At 56.1% G+C, this 21200-nt stretch overlaps 1 protein-coding gene across 30 annotated transcripts in view; it reads left to right on the top strand.

Moving 5' to 3' along the window:
• Positions 1 to 21200, top strand: part of COL16A1 (collagen type XVI alpha 1 chain) — a 51973-nt gene that overhangs the window by 17895 nt on the left and 12878 nt on the right. For 8 of the 30 annotated variants that reach the window (XM_024252201.3, XM_054555755.2, XM_024252210.3 and 5 more), the window contains 29 exons: positions 368 to 403; positions 512 to 556; positions 877 to 1008; positions 1791 to 1826; positions 2016 to 2123; positions 2415 to 2537; positions 2643 to 2696; positions 2898 to 2939; positions 3277 to 3312; positions 3399 to 3452; positions 3643 to 3711; positions 5572 to 5616; positions 5708 to 5734; positions 6539 to 6598; positions 6790 to 6837; positions 6956 to 7009; positions 11334 to 11387; positions 11606 to 11638; positions 13800 to 13916; positions 14002 to 14043; positions 14137 to 14223; positions 14976 to 15020; positions 15996 to 16040; positions 17791 to 17844; positions 18428 to 18481; positions 19017 to 19070; positions 20566 to 20610; positions 20712 to 20765; positions 21029 to 21064. In XM_024252201.3, coding sequence (XP_024107969.1) covers positions 368 to 403; positions 512 to 556; positions 877 to 1008; positions 1791 to 1826; positions 2016 to 2123; positions 2415 to 2537; positions 2643 to 2696; positions 2898 to 2939; positions 3277 to 3312; positions 3399 to 3452; positions 3643 to 3711; positions 5572 to 5616; positions 5708 to 5734; positions 6539 to 6598; positions 6790 to 6837; positions 6956 to 7009; positions 11334 to 11387; positions 11606 to 11638; positions 13800 to 13916; positions 14002 to 14043; positions 14137 to 14223; positions 14976 to 15020; positions 15996 to 16040; positions 17791 to 17844; positions 18428 to 18481; positions 19017 to 19070; positions 20566 to 20610; positions 20712 to 20765; positions 21029 to 21064 — 1689 coding nt within the window. The remainder of the gene's footprint in view (positions 1 to 367; positions 404 to 511; positions 557 to 876; positions 1009 to 1790; positions 1827 to 2015; positions 2124 to 2414; positions 2538 to 2642; positions 2697 to 2897; positions 2940 to 3276; positions 3313 to 3398; positions 3453 to 3642; positions 3712 to 5571; positions 5617 to 5707; positions 5735 to 6538; positions 6599 to 6789; positions 6838 to 6955; positions 7010 to 11333; positions 11388 to 11605; positions 11639 to 13799; positions 13917 to 14001; positions 14044 to 14136; positions 14224 to 14975; positions 15021 to 15995; positions 16041 to 17790; positions 17845 to 18427; positions 18482 to 19016; positions 19071 to 20565; positions 20611 to 20711; positions 20766 to 21028; positions 21065 to 21200) is intronic. The other 22 variants (XM_024252225.3, XM_063713678.1, XM_063713686.1 and 19 more) reach the window with 10 other exon arrangements.

A 21200-nucleotide genomic window follows, 5' to 3' on the forward strand; every position in this document is an offset into this window, starting at 1 on the left:
AAGCTCAACAGGCATTGCTGTTTGTGCTGCTCACTGCTGTCTACCCAGTGCCTGAGCCCAGTGCTCCGCGTGTAAAGGTGTCCAATGAAAGGCTGCTGGAGAAATGCATTCATGATTTTTGTGTGCTGAGCCAGGGCTGAGGGTGGGCTGGATTCCATGAAGTGAGGCTGGGGGCGGAAATAGGGCTTCTAGCCCCTGGCTGGTCACAGACTCCCTTGGGGACTTTGGAGAAAGCCCTCTTCCTCTCTGGACATGAGAGGGTAGTCTGGACATCTGAAGGGGCTGCTTTTACGGTTTTGGGTTTGGGATTGCTCTAGCACCTAGACTCCATCCCCTCTTTAATCATGGGTTCTGTGCTTTCTCTCAGGGTAACTTCGGGGAGGCAGGGCCAGCTGGCAGTCCAGTAAGTATGTTTTGGATGGCAACAGCTTGGGAGAGGACAAGGTGGGAGGGGCTGATAGGCATGGCCCTGGCAGATGCTGGGCATTACCTGTAGCGTCTTAACATGCAGGGGCCACCAGGACCAGTGGGGCCAGCAGGCATCAAAGGGGTGAAGGTGAGTCTGGGGACCTTCTCCGTGCTGCAGCCTGGGTGAGCTTCCTAGATAGACACTCGTCTTGCTCGACTTCAAACCCTCTGGGGCTCCTTGCTGTCTGTCAGGCAGAGTCTGACTCCTTAGCAAGGCACGGAGACCCCTGATGACTCAGCTCCACCTTTGTTTCTTTCTTGTTCTCCCTTCATCTTTCCTAAGATAACCCCTCACCCAGCAGAGATGCAGTGTCAGACCCAGTGACATTCCCCAGCCCTAGATTCCAAACGTGGCTCAAGTGCACTAGGGCCTGGGGGACCCCCTAACTCAATGTCCTTGCTTGGCAGGGGGAGCCCTGTGAGCCGTGCCCGGCCCTGTCCAACCTTCAGGATGGGGATATCCGTGTGGTGGCCTTGCCTGGCCCATCTGGAGAGAAGGGGGAACCTGGGCCTCCAGGCTTTGGCTTGCCAGGAAAACAGGTGAGGTGGGATATAGACAGGGGCCTCTGGACGGGGGATGCACGTGGGGCTAAGGAGAGGGGAGGGGTCTTGCCTGGGTCTCTTGACTCCCTGGGCAGTTGGGGGTAGTGGGGAGGGTGTGGCGGAGTCAGAGCCTCTGTCTCCAGCAGGAGCTGTCCTCACAGGTCTCTGCCTTTTATCCTGGGACAGAGTATGGCAGAGTGGGCAGAAAGAGCGCCATCCTAGGACCAGAGAGACCTGGGTTCCAATCTTAGCTTTGCCTCTTACTAAGTCTTTGACTTGAGCAAGTCACCTTCTCTCCACCTCTGTTTTCTGCACAGAGTAAAGCCTAGTAAGGGCGTGTGTGAAGTGCTTAGCGGCACACCATGGGCACTGGGGAAATGGCAGTTACCACTGTGGTTATTATCACTATTACTGCTTTCATAGTAACGGCCAGCACTGCCGCAGTGGACACTATGTGCCAGGCACTGCTGCACACGACATATTAGCTTGTCTAACCTCACAGGATCCCTACAGGGCAGAAGCCTATACTATTTTTATCATCCCCATTTGACAGCTGAAGAAACTGAGGTATGGAGATAGATGAGCTAATTTGCCCATGTCACCCAGGCAAGGAGTCTGGCACAAATCTCTCCTCTGCACCTGGGCAAGATTGCTTCACTAGCATGAAAGCAGAGATTTTGTTTGTTTGTTTACTCTTGTATGCCCCGGCCTGATGTGGTGCTAGGCACTTCGGGGTGGCCGGTATGAGTGAGCGGGTGCTGGAAATGCTTTCTCTTCAGGGCAAGGCTGGAGAGCGTGGACTGAAGGGGCAGAAGGTGAGAGGGCCTCTGTGGGCATGGGGGTGGACATGGCATCCTCTCAGATCCCCTCCTTGCCTCCTTTTCCTCCCTCCCTAGCCCCCAACCCTCAGCCCCAGCAAAGGACCGTGAGTGCCTGCGAGTCCCAGGGGGCAACCTGCCCCCGGCTGGGCCATCCTTGCCTTCCTTGAACCCCACTCCTTACAGGGTGATGCTGGGAATCCCGGAGACCCTGGAACGCCGGGCACCACAGGGCGGCCAGGACTGTCAGGAGAGCCTGGAGTTCGGGGCCCCGCAGGGCCAAAAGGAGAAAAGGTTAGTCAGGCGGGGTGGTTGGGGTCGGGGGAGTTTGTTGCATAAAAAAATCAGATGTTGCACCAGTGAGGGAAGGACTGCAGGGCCAGCTGGGGCCTTAACGGCTGTCAGAGTCACTGAGTGGAGGCTCCTCGGGGCTTCTACTCCGTTAGGAGTGTCAGGGGCCTGTTTTGATTTCCCAGGCTGACGTGGGAGCATTCAAGGGGCAGAGTGTTCAGAGGGGTGCAGGGCGTCCTGGCCTGGGTGCCAGCCCTGGCTCATGGGCTCCCGGCTGTACCCATCTCTGACCAGGGTGATGGCTGCACTGCCTGCCCCAGCCTGCAGGGGACAGTGACCGACATGGCAGGATGGCCTGGGCAGCCCGGCCCCAAAGGAGAGCAGGGCCCCGAAGGCATGGGCCGACCCGGTAAACCCGTGAGTTGCCTGCCCTCTGGCCCTTCCCTGCCTGGGCTTTGCCTCCTCTCCTTCCTGTCCTCCTTTCCCCTGTGGAGACTCCATGGGCCACCTTGTGCCTTTTAGGGCCAACCCGGCCTACCAGGAGTTCAAGGGCCCCCAGGACTGAAGGGCGTGCAGGTATGTGTGAGTCTTGGGGCCCTGGGCCGTAGCTACGTGAGGGCAGGGGTGGGATAGGGAGATCCATGGGGGCAGTGGGCCTGGAGTGGGAAATGGAGGCAGGGTGCAGGGCAGGGAGAAGCTGGAGGAGAAGGGGCTGAGGAGAAGGGCAAAGGGTGACTGGGGAACCTCGAGCCAGGGACTGTCCTTCTGCCTCTTCAGGGAGAGCCAGGGCCTCCAGGAAGGGGAGTCCAGGGACCCCAGGTGAGTCTCTAGCCTTACCTTTGCCTGTCCCCTCAACACTTCCATTAGCCAGCTACCTACTTCCATCCACTCTCAAACTGCAGGGCTCTGCCTGCCCCCAGATGCACAGGACTTAGTTCTGGGACCAGGGATCAAGCCGCAGCCCTGGCCTGCTATTGCTCCTGTCAGGGACTTGCCTTTGACCCCAGCCTCTCTGACCCTCAGGGTCTCCTTGGGGAGCTCTTCTGAATTTGGGCTGGCAGATGCCCCACCCAGACCAGGTCTGCTGGTGCGGCAGGGCCAGTGGGGCAGGTTGGCTGTGGCTGCTGTGCCCTAGTCTGCCCTTTCTGACTTGCAGGGGGAGCCTGGAGCCCCGGGTTTGCCTGGCATTCAGGTACGTCTGCCTGAATCCTGAAGGAGGACAGCAGGGGAGGGGGCCATTCTAGGATATGGGTTAACTAACTGTGCTTCCATCTGCAGGGACTTCCGGGACCTCGGGGACCACCTGGCCCCACTGGAGAGAAGGGTGCCCAGGTGAGCCTCTGCCTCCATGGGTATTGGGCCTGCAGTATTCCAGAGTGTCCCAGCAGCAGGCACAGGGGACATGGGGGCCAAGTGATGCCTATCAGAGGGCTGCCCAAAACCGTTGGGATGTGTCTTACCTGCTGGGTTGTAGCTGGCTTCCAATTCTGCCCCTGAGACCTTTGTACCCTCTCTTACACAGGGATCTCCAGGGGTGAAAGGAGCCACCGGACCCGTGGGACCTCCTGGGGCCAGTGTCTCTGGGCCTCCGGTAAGTCTTCTCTGTGCTCCATGCTGGTGGTGTTGCTGGAACCAAGGATGTTTCTGCTGGGAAGAGGACACGGGGCTGACCCTGCCCGTCCCAGCAGCACAGGGGATGGGAGGAGACAGGCCTCAGCCCAGCCTCAGACAAGGAAGACCTCACTCTTTTAGGGGAGTGCTTGAATAATACAATAATGATCACCACCATTTTTGGAGCAGTGATCGTGCTGAGGCCCTGTGCTAAGCTCTAAACACAGAAATTCATGTCATTCTCACATCAGCCCTGTAAGGGAACTCACTTCATAGATCAGGAAGTTGAAGGCCAGACGGTGAGGAGGCAGAGCCAGGGACTTCAACCTAGGCCTGTCTGACTCAAAGCCCATCCCCAGTCATTAGGGATATGTGAACCGGTGCTGCCCAGTACAACTGTCTATGAGGATGGAAACGCTGTGTTCTGCACAACCACAGGTGGCTGTTGAGTGCACCTGAAATGTGGCTAGTGTGACTGAGGAACTCAATTTTAAGTGACATTTAATTTTAATTAATTTAAATTTCAATAGCCCCATGTGGCTATGGACTACTGTAACGGACAGCACAGATCCAGACCAGCAACTACTTCCAGTATAATTAGAAAGACCTTCCCTTTGTACTCTTCACCCAGTGGCTCCCACGTTTTAAAAGACATGTCTATTGAACAAATTGCACGGATTAAGTAATCATAAGTGCATTTTCTCATTTTTAATCATCAAAAACCTGTATAGTCGTCAGCTTCTACTCCACATGAACCTGCTAGAATTTTACCAGATAATCTAATTGCAGCCAAAATCAAAGGCATGCTACCTTTCAGCCAGTCTGTTCCATGCCAGGCGGTGGGCAAATGCGTAATTTGTCTTGGGCTTTTGGTAATGTTAAAAATAGCCCAGTGAACTGTATCCTCTTCTATCTTTGCGGATCCCTGGAGAAATTCTAGTTCCAGTTTGGGATTCACTGATAGGAGAGTGCACCAACGTCTAAAGCGGGCGACTCACCCAAGCCCACATAGCCGGTCTCTATTGTCCCTCAGAGCTGGACAGCCAGGGTTCCTGCCTGTCCCAGGGAGCCCCACGCAAAAGGAGAGACGTGGGCCAGGTCCTCAGGAGCTTCAAGTCCCAAGTGTGAAGGTAGCGGAGCCCACATGAAGGAGCTATGAGCACAGAGCTGTGAGCCTCTGTGTGGCCAGGCTGGCTTCTCCTGGCCTGAGCAGACTCCATGCCGTTGCCCAAGCTGCTTTCCTTTTCAGGAGAACATTCCAGACCTCTCCTCATGCTGAATTCCATCCAGCAGGCTTCCCTTCCTCAGCCCCACACTTGCTGGGGGTGTACCCTTAGGCAAGTGACAGCTTCTCAAAGTCTCCAATTTCTTATGGATAAAATAGGGGCTGAAATCCCTTTCTCCCAGTTAGGTCAACAGACGTAACTTTTGTGATAGGGAGAAAGCGTATCAAGCACTAAAGGGAGAGAGGAGAGAGCAGAGACTTCAGGCTACACACGCCTGGCTGCAACTGGCTGTTAGGTCTATCATGAAGTTTCTTCAAGGCTCAGTTTCCTCACCTGAAAACCAGAACAATACCGTCCTGCCGGCCTGGGAGAGCGGATTCCATTCAGTGTTCCCTGACGGGTACTTGGCCCAGTGGCTGGCACCCAGATGTGCTCAGGAAATGCCAGTCTTCTTCCTTGTCCGGCACCTCAGTCTCCTCCTCTGGAACATAGGCCCTGGGCCCTGGGCTCCGCCTGGCGCTGCTTCTGTTTGTCCTACAGCCCTTTTCTGCAGCAGGCCAGATGGCTGGCCGCTGCCCAGTCTCACCCTCTGACTCTGGGCTCTCTCCTTGCAGGGCCGTGATGGGCAGCAAGGACAGACGGGACCCAGAGGGACGCCAGTGAGTACAGTGTCTCGGGGCAGCAGAAAGCCATGGCTGGCCCTGCCTTGGCACCCCTATCTGCTCACCTTCCTGTGTTTCTTCCCTGCAGGGTGAAAAAGGACCACAAGGAGAGAAGGTGAGTTCCAAGGGCCTGTGACCCATATTCTAGGGGATTAGCAGCCCCTCCAGCCTTCCCACCTGTGACCCATACTCTGGGGGATTAGCAGCCCCTCCAGCCTTCCCACCGTGAACCAGGGGAGCCTGTGCACATGAAGCTGCCTTGGACTGGAGGATGGGGGTGGAGGAGGCATCCTGGGCTCCTTGCTACCCCCAGCTCTCTGGTTTCAGGGGCTCCGCATATCCCCAGCTTCACCTGGTTGCTGGCCTGGAACTCAACCAGGATTATGGGAGACTGGAAAACTCCAAGGCCCCCTTAGGAGGGCAGCTGCATTTTCAAATGGGGGCTGAGTCAGAGGATGGGGCAGGAAGTGAGCTGGAAAGGACTAGTGGTGAGAGGGCAGAGAGGTGAGGGGCCCCTGAGCGAAGGGCATGGAAGCCAGGCTGGGCCCAGAGGAGCGGGGCTGCAGTTGTACTGAAAGCAAGATTACCTGCCGTGGCAGCAGAGAAGGTTATAACTGACAACTGTAACAGCAGTACCATCATTTGCTGAATAATCACCATGCGACAGGACCCCTGTATACACGAATCCATTTTGTCCTCCTGAGACTCCACGCCCTTGGAATTATTGTTCCCATTTTACAGGCGAGGAGGCTGAGGTGCAGAGAGGTTGAACAGGTTGCCTAAGGGCACATTAGAAGAGGCAGATCCTGGATTGAAACCCTGGCCTCTCCATCTCTAGAGCCCCCGTGCCTCTAGGATGTCAATTTCAAGAGGGCCCTTCGTCTTCATCCATGTCTCACAAAGGCTCTTGTCTTTTTAGGGTGAGCCAGGGGAGTGCTCCTGCCCCTCTCGAGGAGACCTCGTCTTCTCTGGCATGCCGGTAAGTGGCGCTGTGGGAGCCTTCCCCCAGCCCGGGGGAGAGGACCAGCTTCAGCCTCATCTGGTGCCCAGTGTGCAAAGGCCCCGCAGGGCTGCGCACCCCAGCCAGCTGCCTCCCCACGCAGCCCCGCGCTTGGTGTAGACGTTGCCTATAACCTCTCCCCTTCTTTTGCGACCCCCACTCCCACCCAGGGTGCTCCGGGACTTTGGATGGGCAGCTCCTGGCAGCCGGGCCCGCAGGTGTGTCGCTTGTCTCCTCTTGTCCGCCAGCGCCCCGCGGCTTGTCCACCCTAAACAGCTACTCTCGGCCATGGGGCAGAGCTCTCTGCTGGCTCTGACTCTTTCCTCTCTCCCTCAGGGTCCACCAGGTATTCCCGGACCACCAGGTCCCCCTGGAGTACCTGGGCTGCAGGTAAAGGGGGAGAAGAGAATGAGGAGCTTGGGTGGCAGAGCTCATGCAGTCAGGGTGGCTGCTCCCGGCTGGACCCCAAGGACACTGCTTCCCCACCCCAAAAACACAGACATGCCATTTCTCACTCCTCTGTTTACCTGCCTCCCAGGGTGGCAAGGAGGGCCCACTGAGCCTCTAGGCCAGGCTCTGCACTCCCAGCCCTGTTTCAAGGAATGCACTGTTGCATCAGCTGTCAGGAACCCACAATCTGGGTCAGATAAAAATCCCTTACCCTGGTACAGAGCCCGGCCCACTGTTTTGGAGTAGCATTCAACACTCATTCATGCAACATGTGTTTTTGCACATTTGCTATTTTCTGGCATTGCTTTAACTGCTGTGAATACAGTAGTGGCTAAAAATAAAAGTCCCTGCCCTCTTGGAGCTTATATTCTAGTAGGAGAGACAGACAATAAGCAAGATAAGTAAATAAAATATAGTGTGTTAGAAAGTGATACATACTAAGGAGAATGGTAAAGCAGGGAGTGAGGATAGAAAATGGGATGAGGGCAGGAGAAGTACTTGCAAAATGTACTGAAAAGAAAGTGATGTTTGAATCAAAACTTAAAAGAGATGAGAAGCTGTGAGGGAGAGCCTTTGTGGCAGAGAAAGCAGCCGGTGCAAAGGCCCAGAGGTGGGATGTGTTTGGGGAATTGCAAGGAAGCTAGAGATAGTGAGGGAAGAGCATTAGGAGCCAAGATCTGTGTGACACTGTGAATAAAGGGTACATTCCAGAGCCAGGCAGCCTGAAGTGGAATCCTGGCTCTGCCATGTGCTAGCTGTGTGACGGTAGGCAAGTTCCTTAACCTCTCTGTGTCTCACTGCCTTCTTCTGCTAAGTGCACCTAACTCACAGGGCTTTTGTGAGTATTAAACAAGTTAATGCATGTGACGAGTATAGAATTGTACCCATGACTATTATATATTATTTATATGACAAAAGCTTAGAAGGCATTAGCTATCATTATGATGATGAGTACTATTATTATTTTACATCCATTCTTTTATTCATTTGAGCCTTACATAAAAGCCCCAAAAGGAAGGCAGTATTACTATTCCTAAGTCACAGCTGGACAAGCTGAGGCTCTGAGAGATGGAGTATCTTGTCTAAGGCCGCCTGACTAGGAATTGACAATGCTAGACTGGGGCTTTCCCATGCAAAGCACTTTTTGCCTTCTTCCGATGCCTTTCAGGACAGTTCCCAGTGGTTTGCATAGCAAGCCACCTTTTCCAGAGGTTCTAGGTGGCATAGACACCACCGTCCTTGTGTCTGGCTCCCAGCTCCTAAGAGAGTGATTCTTACCTGAAGAAGCAGGGCAGCATCACATGGAAGCTTTTTACAAGCTACTCCTCCTTGTCCCAATGATTTGATAGATTTTGTATCTTCCCTCCCCACCCCCACCACCCTGGCACACCTCCCCTGCCACCGTGGGCTGGGAGTCTGCTCTAGTGAGCCACTGTTGCTGATGGGAATCTCTGCCAGGATCCCAATTCTCTCTACCCCATTGGAAGTGCTGAACTAGAGCCCACGCCACATATTTGCAGCCACACATTTGCCAAGTGTCTGGGGCTTTTGGGGCTTCCTGCCACACTGCCAGGAAACAGGAATCTGTCTGCAGAGAGCTTGCAGTTTGCTTGGGGAAGTGTAAGAGTCATTTCAAAGTGACCCATTAATAAGCGAGAGCTGATGTAGTGTAAACCCTGCCAAGACATGCTGGGGAATGAGGCAGAAAAGAGTGACTGCTGAGTCTGGTCCCAGGCACCAGAGTCCTCACCTAGTGCCAGTGCTTGAGACCAAGCAGAGGCTGCTGCTCACAGGTACCTGCCCCATGCCAGGTGGGATGCAGGAGGGCCAAGCAGCTCCTTTATTCAGGTATAGAAACAGGCTCAGGGAAGTGCAGCACTTACTCATCCACGGCTGTATTGTCCCAGTGCTTAGTTATCTCATTTCATCTCAGTCCATTTCACAGAGGAGGAAGCTGAGGCACTGAGGTTAAGAAAGATGCCTGAGGCAACTAGTAGGTCATTGAGCCTAGGTTTCAACTCTGGCTGCACTTCGCTTCCACAGTAGGACAACAGGTAGAACATTTAGTTCTGAGAGGTCAGGAAAACAATTACAAAGTATCAGGCTTGAACTAACACACTGGCCCTGGAGAGGGGAGCAGGGGATGAATAATGATTTAAGGCATAATAATTAACATGGTCGGGCCAGGCGTGGTGGCTCATGCCTGTAATCCCAGCACTTTGGGAGGCCAAGGTCGGCGGATCACTTGAGGTCAGGAGTTCGAGACCAGCCTGGCCAACGTGGCGAAACCCTGTCTCTACTAAAAATACAAAAAGAATTAACCGGGTTTTGTGGTGCATGCCTGTAATCCCAGCTACTCAGGAGGCTGAGGCAGGAGAATTGCTTGAACCCAGGAAGCGGAGGTTTCGATGAGCTGAGATTGCACCACTGCACTCCAGCCTGGGCGACAGAGTGATACATCTCAAAAATAATAATAAAAAATAAATAAATAAATAAATAATAATAATTGACATGTTCAAGGCATTTTCCCTGTGCCAGGCACTGCTCTAAGCCCTAATGGTGCACGGAGGTGCCGGGGGGCTGGATGGTGGCTGGCTCCGGGTCTGACCCAGGCCTGGTAGAGCCTGCCTGGAAATTGCTCGGGGGCTGGTGATATGTTCTATTGCTGGGAGCTGGGACTTGAAGGAAGGCCAGATCTCAGAGTGCGCCAAGGAAATCCTGTGCAGGGAGGAGCAGGCTGAGCAGCGGTGTATTCACTCAACACGTACTTAATGCGCACCTCCTCCATGTCGGGCACTGGGGATTCAAAATGGAACATACTCCCTGCCTCCATGGAGTATTTAATATGCAAATGTGCCTCACGAATCTGCAAGGGGAACATTGTCCGGGTGGCATGGATTTAACGTAAACATCGTTGCAGCCATTGTCTCCTTGAAGCCTCACCATAAACTATCCCTGTTTTATAGATAAGGAAACTGAGGCATAGAATTTTTTTCCCCCAAATAAATTGCCAAAAGTTATACAGGTAGTCAGAATTTTGTGTCCAGATGAATCTGACTGGCAAGCACCCACCCTTGCTGTGTACATGAATGTTCTGGGGATGTCTGTTCAGGAATGATGCTGGAATCGTGGTTAAGAGAGGGGTTAGAAGCCAGTGATCCTTGCTCTGGACCTCAGCTCTGTGCCTTGCTCAACTTGTGACCTTTGGCAAGTTACTTACTCCTCTGGGTTCTTTTTTTTGAGATGGAGTCTCCCTCTGTTACCTAGACTAAAGTATACTGGCGTGATCTTGGCTCACTGCAACCTCCATCTCCCAGGTTCAAGTGATTCTCCTGCCTCAGCCTCCCATGTATCTGGGACCACAGGCACACACCACCATGCCGTGCTAACTTTTGTATTTTTAAAAGAGACGGGGTTTCGCCATGTTGGCCAGGCTGGTCTCAAACTCCTGGCCTCGGGTGATCCGCCCACCTCGGCCTCCCAAAGTGCTAGGATTGCAGGCGTGAGTGACCGTGCCCAGCCTCTTCTGGGTTCTTTGTGCTATTTTTAAGATGGAGATAACAGCACCTAGTTCAACAATATAACTGTGATGATTAAACGAGAAAGTAGGCCGGGTGTGGTGGTTCACGCCTATAATTCCAACATTTTGAGAGGCTGAGGTGGGAGGATCACTTAAGCCCAGAAGTTTGAGACCAGCCTACCAGCGAGACCTGGTCTCTATAATAAATACAAAAGAATTAGCCGGGCGTGGTGGTGAGCGCCTCTAGTCCCAGCTACTTAGGAGGCTGAGGTGGGAGAATCGCTTGAGCTGAGTTCGAGGCTACAGTGAGCTATAATTATGCCATTGCACTCCAGCCTGGGTGACAGAGTGAGACCCCGTCTCTAAAAAGAAAAAAAGAAAAAAGAAAAGGAAAGGAAAAAGAAAGAGAAAGAGAAAGAGAAAATATAGAAAAAGGACTTAGCACAGAAATAAACAGTAGTTCCATGGAAGACCCTCTGCTCAATTTCTGACCTTCCTCTGATGTGGGGGGAAAACACTCGCTGTTGGACTGGTCTGGGGGGTCGCTCTTCTGGGCCTCCTTGGCTTTCTCTATAAAGGGTCAAGAGGCTTTTGGGCTAAGAATAGATGTCAGCCTTTTGCCAGCCAGGGCTCTCAGCTCTGCAGGACAAGGGGAAGAGGAGGCGGGGATGATGAGAAGGAAACAGGCTGACCAGCAGGCTAGAGAGATGGAGCCCACTCACTCGTGTCTCTTCTTGGCTACAGGGAGTGCCTGGAAACAACGGTTTGCCAGGACAGCCTGGGCTCACTGCGGAACTGGTGGGTACTGGCCAGGACTCCCTGTCCATGCCCCTTCCCTGCCCTTCCCAGGGCTGCTCAGGCTATGAAGCAGGCCCGGTAGCTGCAGTGGGCGTCCCTCTTCTCTCCCACTTCTGAGGCTGGAAGGTGCATGACATGTCCCAAGGCTCTCCCTGATCCCATAAGTCTCCATGTTCCTTCCCCTCACCTGCTTGAGCCCACACATCTGTCTCTTGCAGGGATCCTTACCAATTGAACAGCACCTCCTTAAGGTAAGAGGGTACCCAGGAGGGAAGTGTGAGCTGGCGGGGGTGTCTCCTAAGGGGATTCTCTTAGTAAGTGCTCAGCTGTGTGGCACCTCGCAGAGAGAGCAGCAGTTTGCAGGGAATACGCGTTCCAAGCATCTGTCTAAGAGGGCCTAGCTGATGCCTGGCTTGTAACAGGCCCCCAGGCAACATTTGCTGAACGAGTGCTTAAAGGAATCCTGTGAAGGTGCCCACATGGCAGATGCTGTTGGCAGAACCCAGCCCTGAAGCCTGCCCGCAGCAGCTGGCAATGAGACCCCGTAGCACCCGGGTCACACCGAGGCAGAGCCCAGCAGCTTCCAAAGCAAAGCAGAGGGGGTGAAAGTGCAGTGGTGGGGGGCTGTGAGATTGGGTGTGGCCTGGAAGAAAGCTGCAGCCCTTCTCTAGTCAATCCAGAAAGAATCCAGGGAGGAGGTGGATTCGAGAAGCACTTCTGGCAGTCCAAGAAAGGGGACTTCGGACCTGGTCAGAGGGTTGGCCTGTGCCAGGGCCTGTACACAGCCTTAATACTCTACCAGAGGGCTGTGGCCTGGTCCGGCTTCCCAAACTGAGCGGAAGTTCCTATTGGAATCAAGGGTCACATAGCCCATCTTTGCTTAGTCACCGCTAGTAACGAGAGCACAGTAATTCCCCAGGTTGCCTTCAGGTTTTTGAAGGAGGCCCTTATGTTCCTGAATTTTCTCTCCTCTAGCTCAGCATCCTCAGGGGTGCTTCCCATGTGTTGGCCTCCAGAGCCCCCCCTCATCCTGGCCACCCTTTTCTGACACCGGCCAGTTAGTGCCCTGGACATCCCGTGACCCCGATGGGCCTTGGTCAGGGCAGAGCATGGGGGCTCTCTACCCCTTCCCTGCTCTGAATGGCAGATTTCTCCAGAAGCAGCCAGAGGAGGTCGGGGTAACCTCTTGGCATCAGTTACATGTTGGATCACAGTGGGGTTGTGGCAACGAAACCCCCAGCTCTTCTCCCCTCTGCTTCTGTCAATGACTGGGCAGTGATCGTGTGACTCCAAATCCAGGATTTGACATTTCTCCCATAACATTTCATGCGCTGGCTTCTTCATCAAGTGCTCTTCAGAGGATCCCAAATAGAAACTGTGCATAGTGTGGACAGGGGGTCAGATGGCAACCCGGGGCATGCTGACCCAGAGCCCCAGCCACCACCTGCACCCATAGTCCAGGAAGCCTGGGGAGAGAGCACTGGCTGTGGCCTAGGACAGGCCCACGCCAATCCAGGCTCCCACTTTCCTTAGACAAGTCACGCCGCCTCTCCTGAGTGGGCTTTCCCATCTCCACAATGCTTATAAGATTCCCTGCCTCACTGCGCCGTCAAGATGGCATGCGATAATGTGCAGGGCTTATTATGTACAATGCCCAGCGTCATGGGTGCTGAGTAAATGCCAGCCATTATCACTGGGCTTGGTGGTGAGCAGTGAAAGTGAGCAGGAGCTCCTGCCTGGGCGTCTGTGGACACCACACTGGCCACAAACAGGCTCCGGGCTTCTGAGTCCTCAGAAATTGCAGGCTGGTTTTCACTAGTGGGTTTGATTTTTCTGAGAAAAGGACCCATAGCTTCCGTCAAACTCTCAGAGGGGTCTGTGACCCAAAGAAGGTTAAACCCTTTCCTGTGGGGAAGACAATTCTGGTGGCGCGATCCGAGCCAGGAGCCTGTGAGCAATCCGAGATGTGTCCCAGGGGCACCTGGGAAGGGCCTGGCTCCTCCCGCAGCTGTTCCTTTGCTCCCTTGGGCAGAGAAGCTGGCGTTCGGAGCCAGCCTTTCCAGCCTCGCTCCTCATGGCTTGTCCTCACAGTGGGTGCAGGTTGCAGGAACAGCCGGGACAGATGGTCCCTCTGCGGGCCCCTCGCCTCCGCCCACACGCCTGTCTGGAAAGTGGCTTTGGCTTAGCTGTACCAGAGCTTCTTCCTGGAGGAAACTCAAAGCCAATTGTTGAGAGTGGGTCCCCCGAGGATGGAGCAAAGCTGCCGCAGGGATGCAGCTGGGGAGGGAGGGAGTGTGGGAGGAGGGAAGACGGCGGGGCAGGGAGCCCCGGCTCTGGGTTCTCAGTGGGGCTCCCCAGTTGGCCCATCCTGCCCATCTCCTCTCCCCACTCGTCTCCCGACTCCCTGATCAGAGTATCTGCGGCGACTGTGTCCAGGGGCAGAGGGCCCACCCAGGGTACCTCGTGGAGAAGGGAGAGAAGGGAGACCAGGGCATCCCCGGTGTGCCAGGCCTCGACAACTGTGCCCAGGTAGGGACTGGGCTTGGGGCCACCCTATGCAGGAGGGCTCCCTGGCTGCCTCATCAGACAGAGTGCCTCTCATTGTCCCTTGCAGTGCTTTTTGTCACTGGAGCGCCCAAGAGCTGAGGAGGCCCGGGTGAGTGCCTCGCCTTATCTCCCCCGACCATGCCCCGTGCCCCACAGGGACAGGCCCTGACTGCTCACTGTCACCGTCTCCATCCTTCTCCAGGGTGACAACAGCGAGGGAGATCCTGGCTGTGTTGGGAGCCCAGGCCTGCCTGGTCCTCCGGGATTGCCAGGCCAGAGAGGAGAAGAGGTAAGACCAGGGATGAGGATTCATCTTCAAGGGAGCTGGGGCCCTGTCTGCCTTTGAGACCTCTTGGGGGCCTCCGAGGCCTCACGTGACTGATGCCCTTTACCACTCTGGGCTCATCTGCTGTCCTGGCACATGGCTTCTCTGGGATGCACGGGACCCAGGGTAGGACACACTCTTCCTCCCCAGTGCCCAGCTGCGTCCTCTGCCTGCAACACTCTTCTCCAGGGCTCATTCCTGCACTCCTTCAGCTCTGCTCAAATGTCTCCTTCTCAGAGAGACCTCCCCTGACCACCCTCTTTAAAATTGAACTCCACACCAACCCCAGAGCCTCCAGTCCCCTTGGCCTGCATCATACTCATCACCATCCAACATCCTGCCTATTTACTTCATTCAGGAACATTCCACAGGTGTCAACTCAACACCAACTATGTGCCAGCTCCTGTTCTATTTGTTAGTGTCCATCTCTCCCCTAGAATGTAACTGCTTTGAGGCAGGGGTTTTTATTTTGTTTATGCTGTGATCCTAGCCCCTGGACTAATGCCTGGTACGTAATAGTTGCTCATTAAATGTTTGTAGGATGGCCGAATGAGCGAAATGAAAGATTGTTCTAACATCAGCTAAGTGGTCCTGCTTGGACAGCAGCCGCCCTCTGTTGACCTTGGCCCAGGCAAGCTGGGAGGAAGGCTGCTGGAACCCCGGGGGCTCTATGGGACCTGGGCCTCTTCATCCAATTCCCTTGGCTTTGTTTGCAGGGTCCGCCTGGCATGAGGGGCTCCCCAGGTCCTCCAGGCCCTATCGTAAGTATCGGTGGTGCTCTGGCCTGCTTGAGAGGCTCTCAAAGGGGTCATTACACTCAGACACCATCCCGCGGCCTTGTCCCCAAAAGGCTGGGCAAGGCAGGAGGAGGGAACTTCCATTGCCCTCCCCGTCCCTCCACAGAGCATCTGCAGGGACTGTGCTCTCCCACCACCGAATGCCCTGGAAACACCCTGCTCTGCCTACTGCCTATGGTCCTGCTTAGGGGAGGTCCTCAGAGGCACATCTTTGCTTCCCTGTCCCCACACCCTGCTGCGCTTTCCACAGCGCAGCTTTCCCAGGCTGCCCTCGGCAGGGGGCCTAGGCTTCAGGCTCACAGCCTCCCAACCAGGGAAGCATGCGGCATGCTGGCCAGACCTCTCCATGCCCCTGTGACTCCAGTCCCCACAAGGGCTCCGGGCTAAGATGGAGCTGTCCTCCATTGCTCTGTAGGACCATCTCTAGGGTAAATCTACAAAAACCAGACCAGGGCATCTACTCTGGAGTCCTCTGTGATGTTGACATGGCAGGAAAATAGAAGTGACTAGGAAAGATTGAAAGAACTGAAAATGCTTTCTTTGGAGAAGAAAATGGCTGGTGGGAGCTGTCTTAGAGCCAGGGAGCCCCCTACTCGGGGGACAGGTGGAGGACGGGTGGCAGGCATGGGGGGCAAGGCTGAAAGAAATGGGCTTCCGCTGCAACTGGGTCTTCAGTTAAGACTCCGGAAGACTCAGGAAGCACTCTGACTCTGGAGCCGTTCTGCATCTCTGTCAACGGAGGAGCCATTCTTCCCGGAGCCAAGGGGAGGAACAGTTGTCTTTTGAGCCAAGACTTTCAAGGAGTCTCTTTTCCAGCTGCCTTGAAAATACTCCTATGACCTCCTCTCCCCATGACCCCCAAGCCCCAGACTGTGCCCTCCAGGCTGTCCCAGGGTTACTGTGCCTGTGAGATGTGACCTGCCTGTTTCCTCCCACCAGGGCCCCCCAGGTTTTCCTGGTGCTGTTGGCTCCCCCGGATTGCCTGTAAGAACCTAGCGCTGCTCGACCTCCCCTCCCGCCCCCCGTCAGCCAGGTCTCTGTGGCTTTTGCTTGTCTCCCTCCTGTCGTGCCTTCACCTCCGTCCTCCGTGTTTGTTGTCCCCCTTCAGGCACGGTAGCTAACGACACGGGTTCTCTGAGGTCCCGGCAGCTTGGACATCCTCCCAGTCTCTGACTCCTTTCCGTTTTCTCCTCTCCCTCCTCTCCTGCGTTCTTTCTCTCCTCTTCTCTCTCTTACCCCGTTCTGTCTTCCTTCTCCATTTCTCCCACCATCCTGCGGCACTCCCCCAAGTCCTCCTGAGCTCGTGAACCTTCCTCTTAAGCTGGTGCCTCTAGGGGGCCCCTCCATTCCTGCCTTCTCACTCTGCCTCCTGCTTCTCACCACCTTCGGTGTTGCCTGAAGATTTGCTGAAAGTAGTTCTTGGGGCCCTGCCAGGCACCTGGCTCAGAGCCCAGCAGAGATGCCAAAGCTTTAGGGCTTCACATTGCAGGCTGGCACAGGTTTGCTGCCCTGCTGCGTGGCAGGGCTGTCCAGAGGCACCCAGGGATTTAAAGGCAGCCCTTCCTGCACCTTTTCCATCGTCCTAGAGGAAACTCTCAGCTGCCTCCTCTTGCCTTCCTCTTCCTGGGCTCCAGTCCCAGTCTGCTCCAAGGCGGGGCATATGATACCAGCCAGTTGGGTTTCTGGGTGTTGTGCGGCCCTGCCCCTCTTTGCCCGGCACCTTGGCCGGCTCCTTCTGCCAGGTGTCGTTAATTGCTCTGCCTTCGTCATCGTCACAGGTGTGTTTACATCACCCCCAGCCTCATTGTTGCTCCCTCCTGGGTCACGGAAACTAACCTCCTGTTTGTCAGGTTTCGTGTTCCTGGGGCCTGGCTCCTCTCCTCCCAGGCCTGGTGATGGAGGCTCAGGGAGCAGGGCCCCTCCTCGTCACAGTTCCATCTGTCCCCACCTCCTCATCTGTGGCCGGGCCTTGTCTGTTTCTGCTTGCTTGGGTGAAGGGGCCATCTGTCCGTCTAGCCATCTGTCTTGTGTCGTGGAAAGGTTTGGGCGCCATCTCTTGAGGGGATGAGGGAGAAGGGGGCAGGAAAGGTGCCCTTCATGGCGTGGCACCTGCAAAGGCTGGGGTAAGGAATTAGGGGTGGGGGCTGTAGCTCTCGTGGCAAGTGACATGCCCTCTCACCCTACAAAGTGACAGGGACTGCTCTGGAGGCAGCCTTCCTGTGTCTCTCCCGTGCCTCCCTCCAAGAAAGTGATTTTTGCTTGGGGTGGGGGACTTGGACAGGTAAGTGTTGGGTATCTGATGATATGATACACTTTGGTGGCAGCATCCATCTGGGGTACCTCTCCTGACAGTTGCCCCTCAGAATAAGCACACATCTGACCCGTCACCTTCCTAAAGGTGTGCCCCAGTCAGTTACCATGGCAGGGCATACCAGCGACGGGCACCTGAGAGGTACCCTCCCAGAGTCACCCCTGCTGGAGGGCATATCTCTACAGTTATCTATCTTGAAGGGCATCCTCCTGAAAGGCACCCATATGTGGGGTTCACACCTCTACTAGTCATCCTGCTGGAGCACACCCATTACGGGTCACCTTGCTAGGGACACTAGGAGAGCCACTATGGCCTCCACATTTGCCTGGAGTGGGAACAGAAGGCAGCGGGGCAGGGGGAAGGAGTCAGGGGCTGGGTGGGGACTGCCCGCTCCTGCAGTTTCTCATGATTTTTCTCTCGAAGGGCCTTCAAGGAGAGCGAGGCCTCACGGGCCTGACTGGAGACAAGGGGGAGCCGGTAAGAGGAAGCTGGCAGCGGCTGGAAAGGGCTGGAAAGGGAGGAAGAGCTGGGGAGGCAGAGCTTGGGCTCCGATGGGTGGCTGCTGAGTGGAAGCTGGGAGGTGGACTCCTTGAGACTCTCTGCCCTTCTGCTGGAATTCCCTCAGTGTGAGGTTTCCACACTCCCCCAGGAGCAAAGGAGGCCGATCTCCATGTGCCCTGACTCCCTGCCAGAAGCACGCACAGCCCCTGTCCTCCAGCAGCGTCCCTGGGGGCTCCCCTCCCTCCCTTGGCTGTTGTCACTCAGCAGCCCCGCCCACCACCTCTTCCCTGGTCCTCATGCCTACTATGGGCCCCCTGCTCCGGCTCAGCTCTCAGGGTCTGGGCCAGGCTGGGGTTTGCCTCCCCAGCCCAGATCTGTGGTGGTGGTCACGACCGAGGGGACCTGGGGCTTGGGGAGATGGCCCAGTGGGCAATGCTGGGGCAGGCTGGCACCTGCTAGATGGCAGTCCCAGAGGTTTTAGTTTTGGCCACCCTCTTACCCAGCGAGGGGAGAACAGAAATGTTGGGGGGCTATCCATCATGTCTGCCTTTCTTTGCAGGGTCCTCCAGGGCAACCAGGTTACCCAGGTGCCACGGGCCCCCCAGGACTGCCTGTGAGTAAGGGGACCCTTGCTGGGGAGTGGGTGCCAGGTACCAGAGGCTTGGGCTGGTGGTCAGGACAGAGCCAGGCTGGGCAACCCTCGGTGGGCTCCCCATTCCCAGGCATTTCAGCCTCTTCCTTTGCCTAAAGTCCATGCAGCCCCCTCTCTCCATTGTAGGCGCCCTTAGCAGCGTGGCTTGGTCCCACCACTCTGCTCAGGCCTGACTCTCAGAGCGCTCTGCCAGGCCCAGACACGGCAAGAACTGAGATCTGCCTCCTGGGGGTGGGGGTTTGGGAGATTGGAGAGACAGCTTAGAGGTGCCACCCCCACAGAAGCTGCTGGGTGGGTGTGTCCTCCTTTCCACTGGGGGCTTGGGGGGCACAGTGGCGGACGGGAGGCACAGCAGTTTTGGAGCACCCAGTGGTCCTCCCAGTGCCATCCCCCCAGAGCCGGTCTGGGTGCCAGCTGCAGTCTCCACTCCTCGCATTAGCGCCGTGACGGGCTAATTCTGCAGGGTTAATTCCACTGTCTCTTTGCCACTTGTCAGGGCATCAAGGGGGAGCGTGGCTACACCGGGTCAGCGGGAGAGAAAGGAGAGCCGGTGAGTCCCAGCGGCACGGGGGCGGGTGCGGGGCTGCACGTGGATCCTCACAGCCTCGGGCTGGAGACTCGGCGGCAGCCTGTGAAGAGGAGGATCGTGACCCCTGCTGCCCCCCCCCCGCCCCCAAGCCTGCAGCACAGGCTGGGCGCTGTGGAGGTGGAGGCTGTGAGGAGAATCCCCGCAGGGCTGCCAAGGGGAGGGGGCCAGGAGGCAGCCGCAGAAGCACTCCTCCGCCTCCTGCAAAGGAGGACCTGGGACTGTAGATCCCCAGTGGACCCCAGGCCCTGCAGAGCCACCCTCCAGAGCCAAGGCCTGCCAGGCCCCACGTTGAGCACAGGAGTTGGGCTGTGACCAGATGAGGACACTGGGGCCCCCTGAATGACAAAGCTGAGACTCACCCAGGGTCCCGAAGTTAGTGAGTGAGTTAGTGGTGGAACCTGGACTTGAACACACATCTATCTGGTAACAAACCTCACAAACCTCAGATCTAGGATCAGCCAAACTGGGACTGCAGTCTTACAGATTCACCAATTTCAGTGAGGCCCCAGTGGGATTCAGCAAACCCCATCAGGCATTTACTCAGTAACAGATATTTCTCAGGGGCCTGTGGGGTGCCGGGCTCCCCCTGAGGATGTCTCCGTGAACAGAGCAGGCAGTTGCCCTCTTGCCCTGCCGTGGGGGAGGCAGCTGCCAGATGAATAAACAAGTGCCTAGGAACGATGAGGGCTGGGACTCATGGAGGAAGTGGGACAGGAGAAGGGGCTGGAGAGGTGTTTGGGCGCCATCGAAGCAGAGGGACAGGAAGGCCTCTCTGAGCAGGTGGCATTTGAGCTGAGAGCTGACTAGCAAGAGGGAGGGATCCCTGTGGCTGTCTGTACTGGGGAATTCCAGAGGGAGAGGCTGGGTGGGGCACTGCAGGAACAGCTTCCAGCCATCAAATGATTTGGCAAGGGTTCAGGGGACCTAGGAGGGGGGGAAGGGGGCATTCTAGGTAGAAGAGAAAGCTGTGCTAAGGGTGCAAAGGCCTGGGGGTGTGAGGGTATAGAGTGTGTCAGAGAACAGCAGTCTGACTGAGCAAGGCGGAAGATGAGAAGGAGAGAGGGAGGAGAAGTGGGAAAGGGTGGCTGGTGCCAGATCACAGGCTGCCTCAAAGACCAGCGTTGGTGGAAAGTGTGCGCCCCACTCAGAGGCAGAGGGAGCCGCACAAGGTGTTTGAGCAAGAGAGTGACATAATCAGAGCTGTGCTCGAGAAGAGGGCAGCCATTTGCTGGCTGGCTTGGAGTGAGCCAGGAGGTGGCAGGACGAGTTAGGAGGCTGGTTCAGTAGCTCAGGCAAGAGCAGGGAAGCCTGAGTAGATCAGGCAGAGGGGGCCTGCCAGCCCAGGGGCCTCCCAGCACATGCCACCTCTGTTCTGGGCAGTCACCTCTCACATCCCCCTACCTCATCCTTCACCTCCCCAGGAGGAGTGACTGATTCTGTTCCTTTGTGTCCTTAGGGCCCCCCAGGATCTGAAGGCCTCCCAGGCCCCCCAGGCCCAGCGGTGAGTGAAGAAGGGCATGGGGAGATGTGGTCCTGGTCTTGTCCTGGGGTCTGAGGGCAAGAAGATTAGGTTTCGGCTGCATTGTTCTCTGTGGGTGACAGGGTCCCAGAGGAGAGCGAGGACCCCAAGGTAACTCCGGTGAGAAGGGCGATCAGGTGAGTGATGACTGGGACCCGGCTGCAGGGAGGCAGGAAAGGAGCTGGGTCCCTGGTGATCACCAGCTCTAGTCTCCCCACCCTACCTGTCCTTGGGTTGTGACCTACCTCATGCCCAGAGCCTCACCTGCCAGCCATGGTGAGCAGAGGGGAGGGCAAAGCCCATGGGTTTGAGGGTGCCCCACCTGTCACTCTTTCCACCTGGGCAGCCAGGCAGGAGAGAGGGGGTGGCACAGCACACTGTCCCTTGCTTCTCACCCTAGGGATTTCAAGGCCAGCCAGGCTTTCCGGGCCCACCGGTGAGTGAAGAAGACACAAAGCCAGCTCTGTCTGATGTGGTCTCATCGGGAGGGGCAGGCCTGACCAGGCCAGGCTCGGGGAGGATGGTCCTGGAGAGAAAAGGGGAGAGGCAGGGGAGAACGGCCTGGGTGGCCA

Source organism: Pongo abelii, chromosome 1 (assembly GCF_028885655.2).
Source record: "Pongo abelii isolate AG06213 chromosome 1, NHGRI_mPonAbe1-v2.0_pri, whole genome shotgun sequence".
Taxonomy (NCBI): Eukaryota; Metazoa; Chordata; class Mammalia; order Primates; family Hominidae; genus Pongo; species Pongo abelii.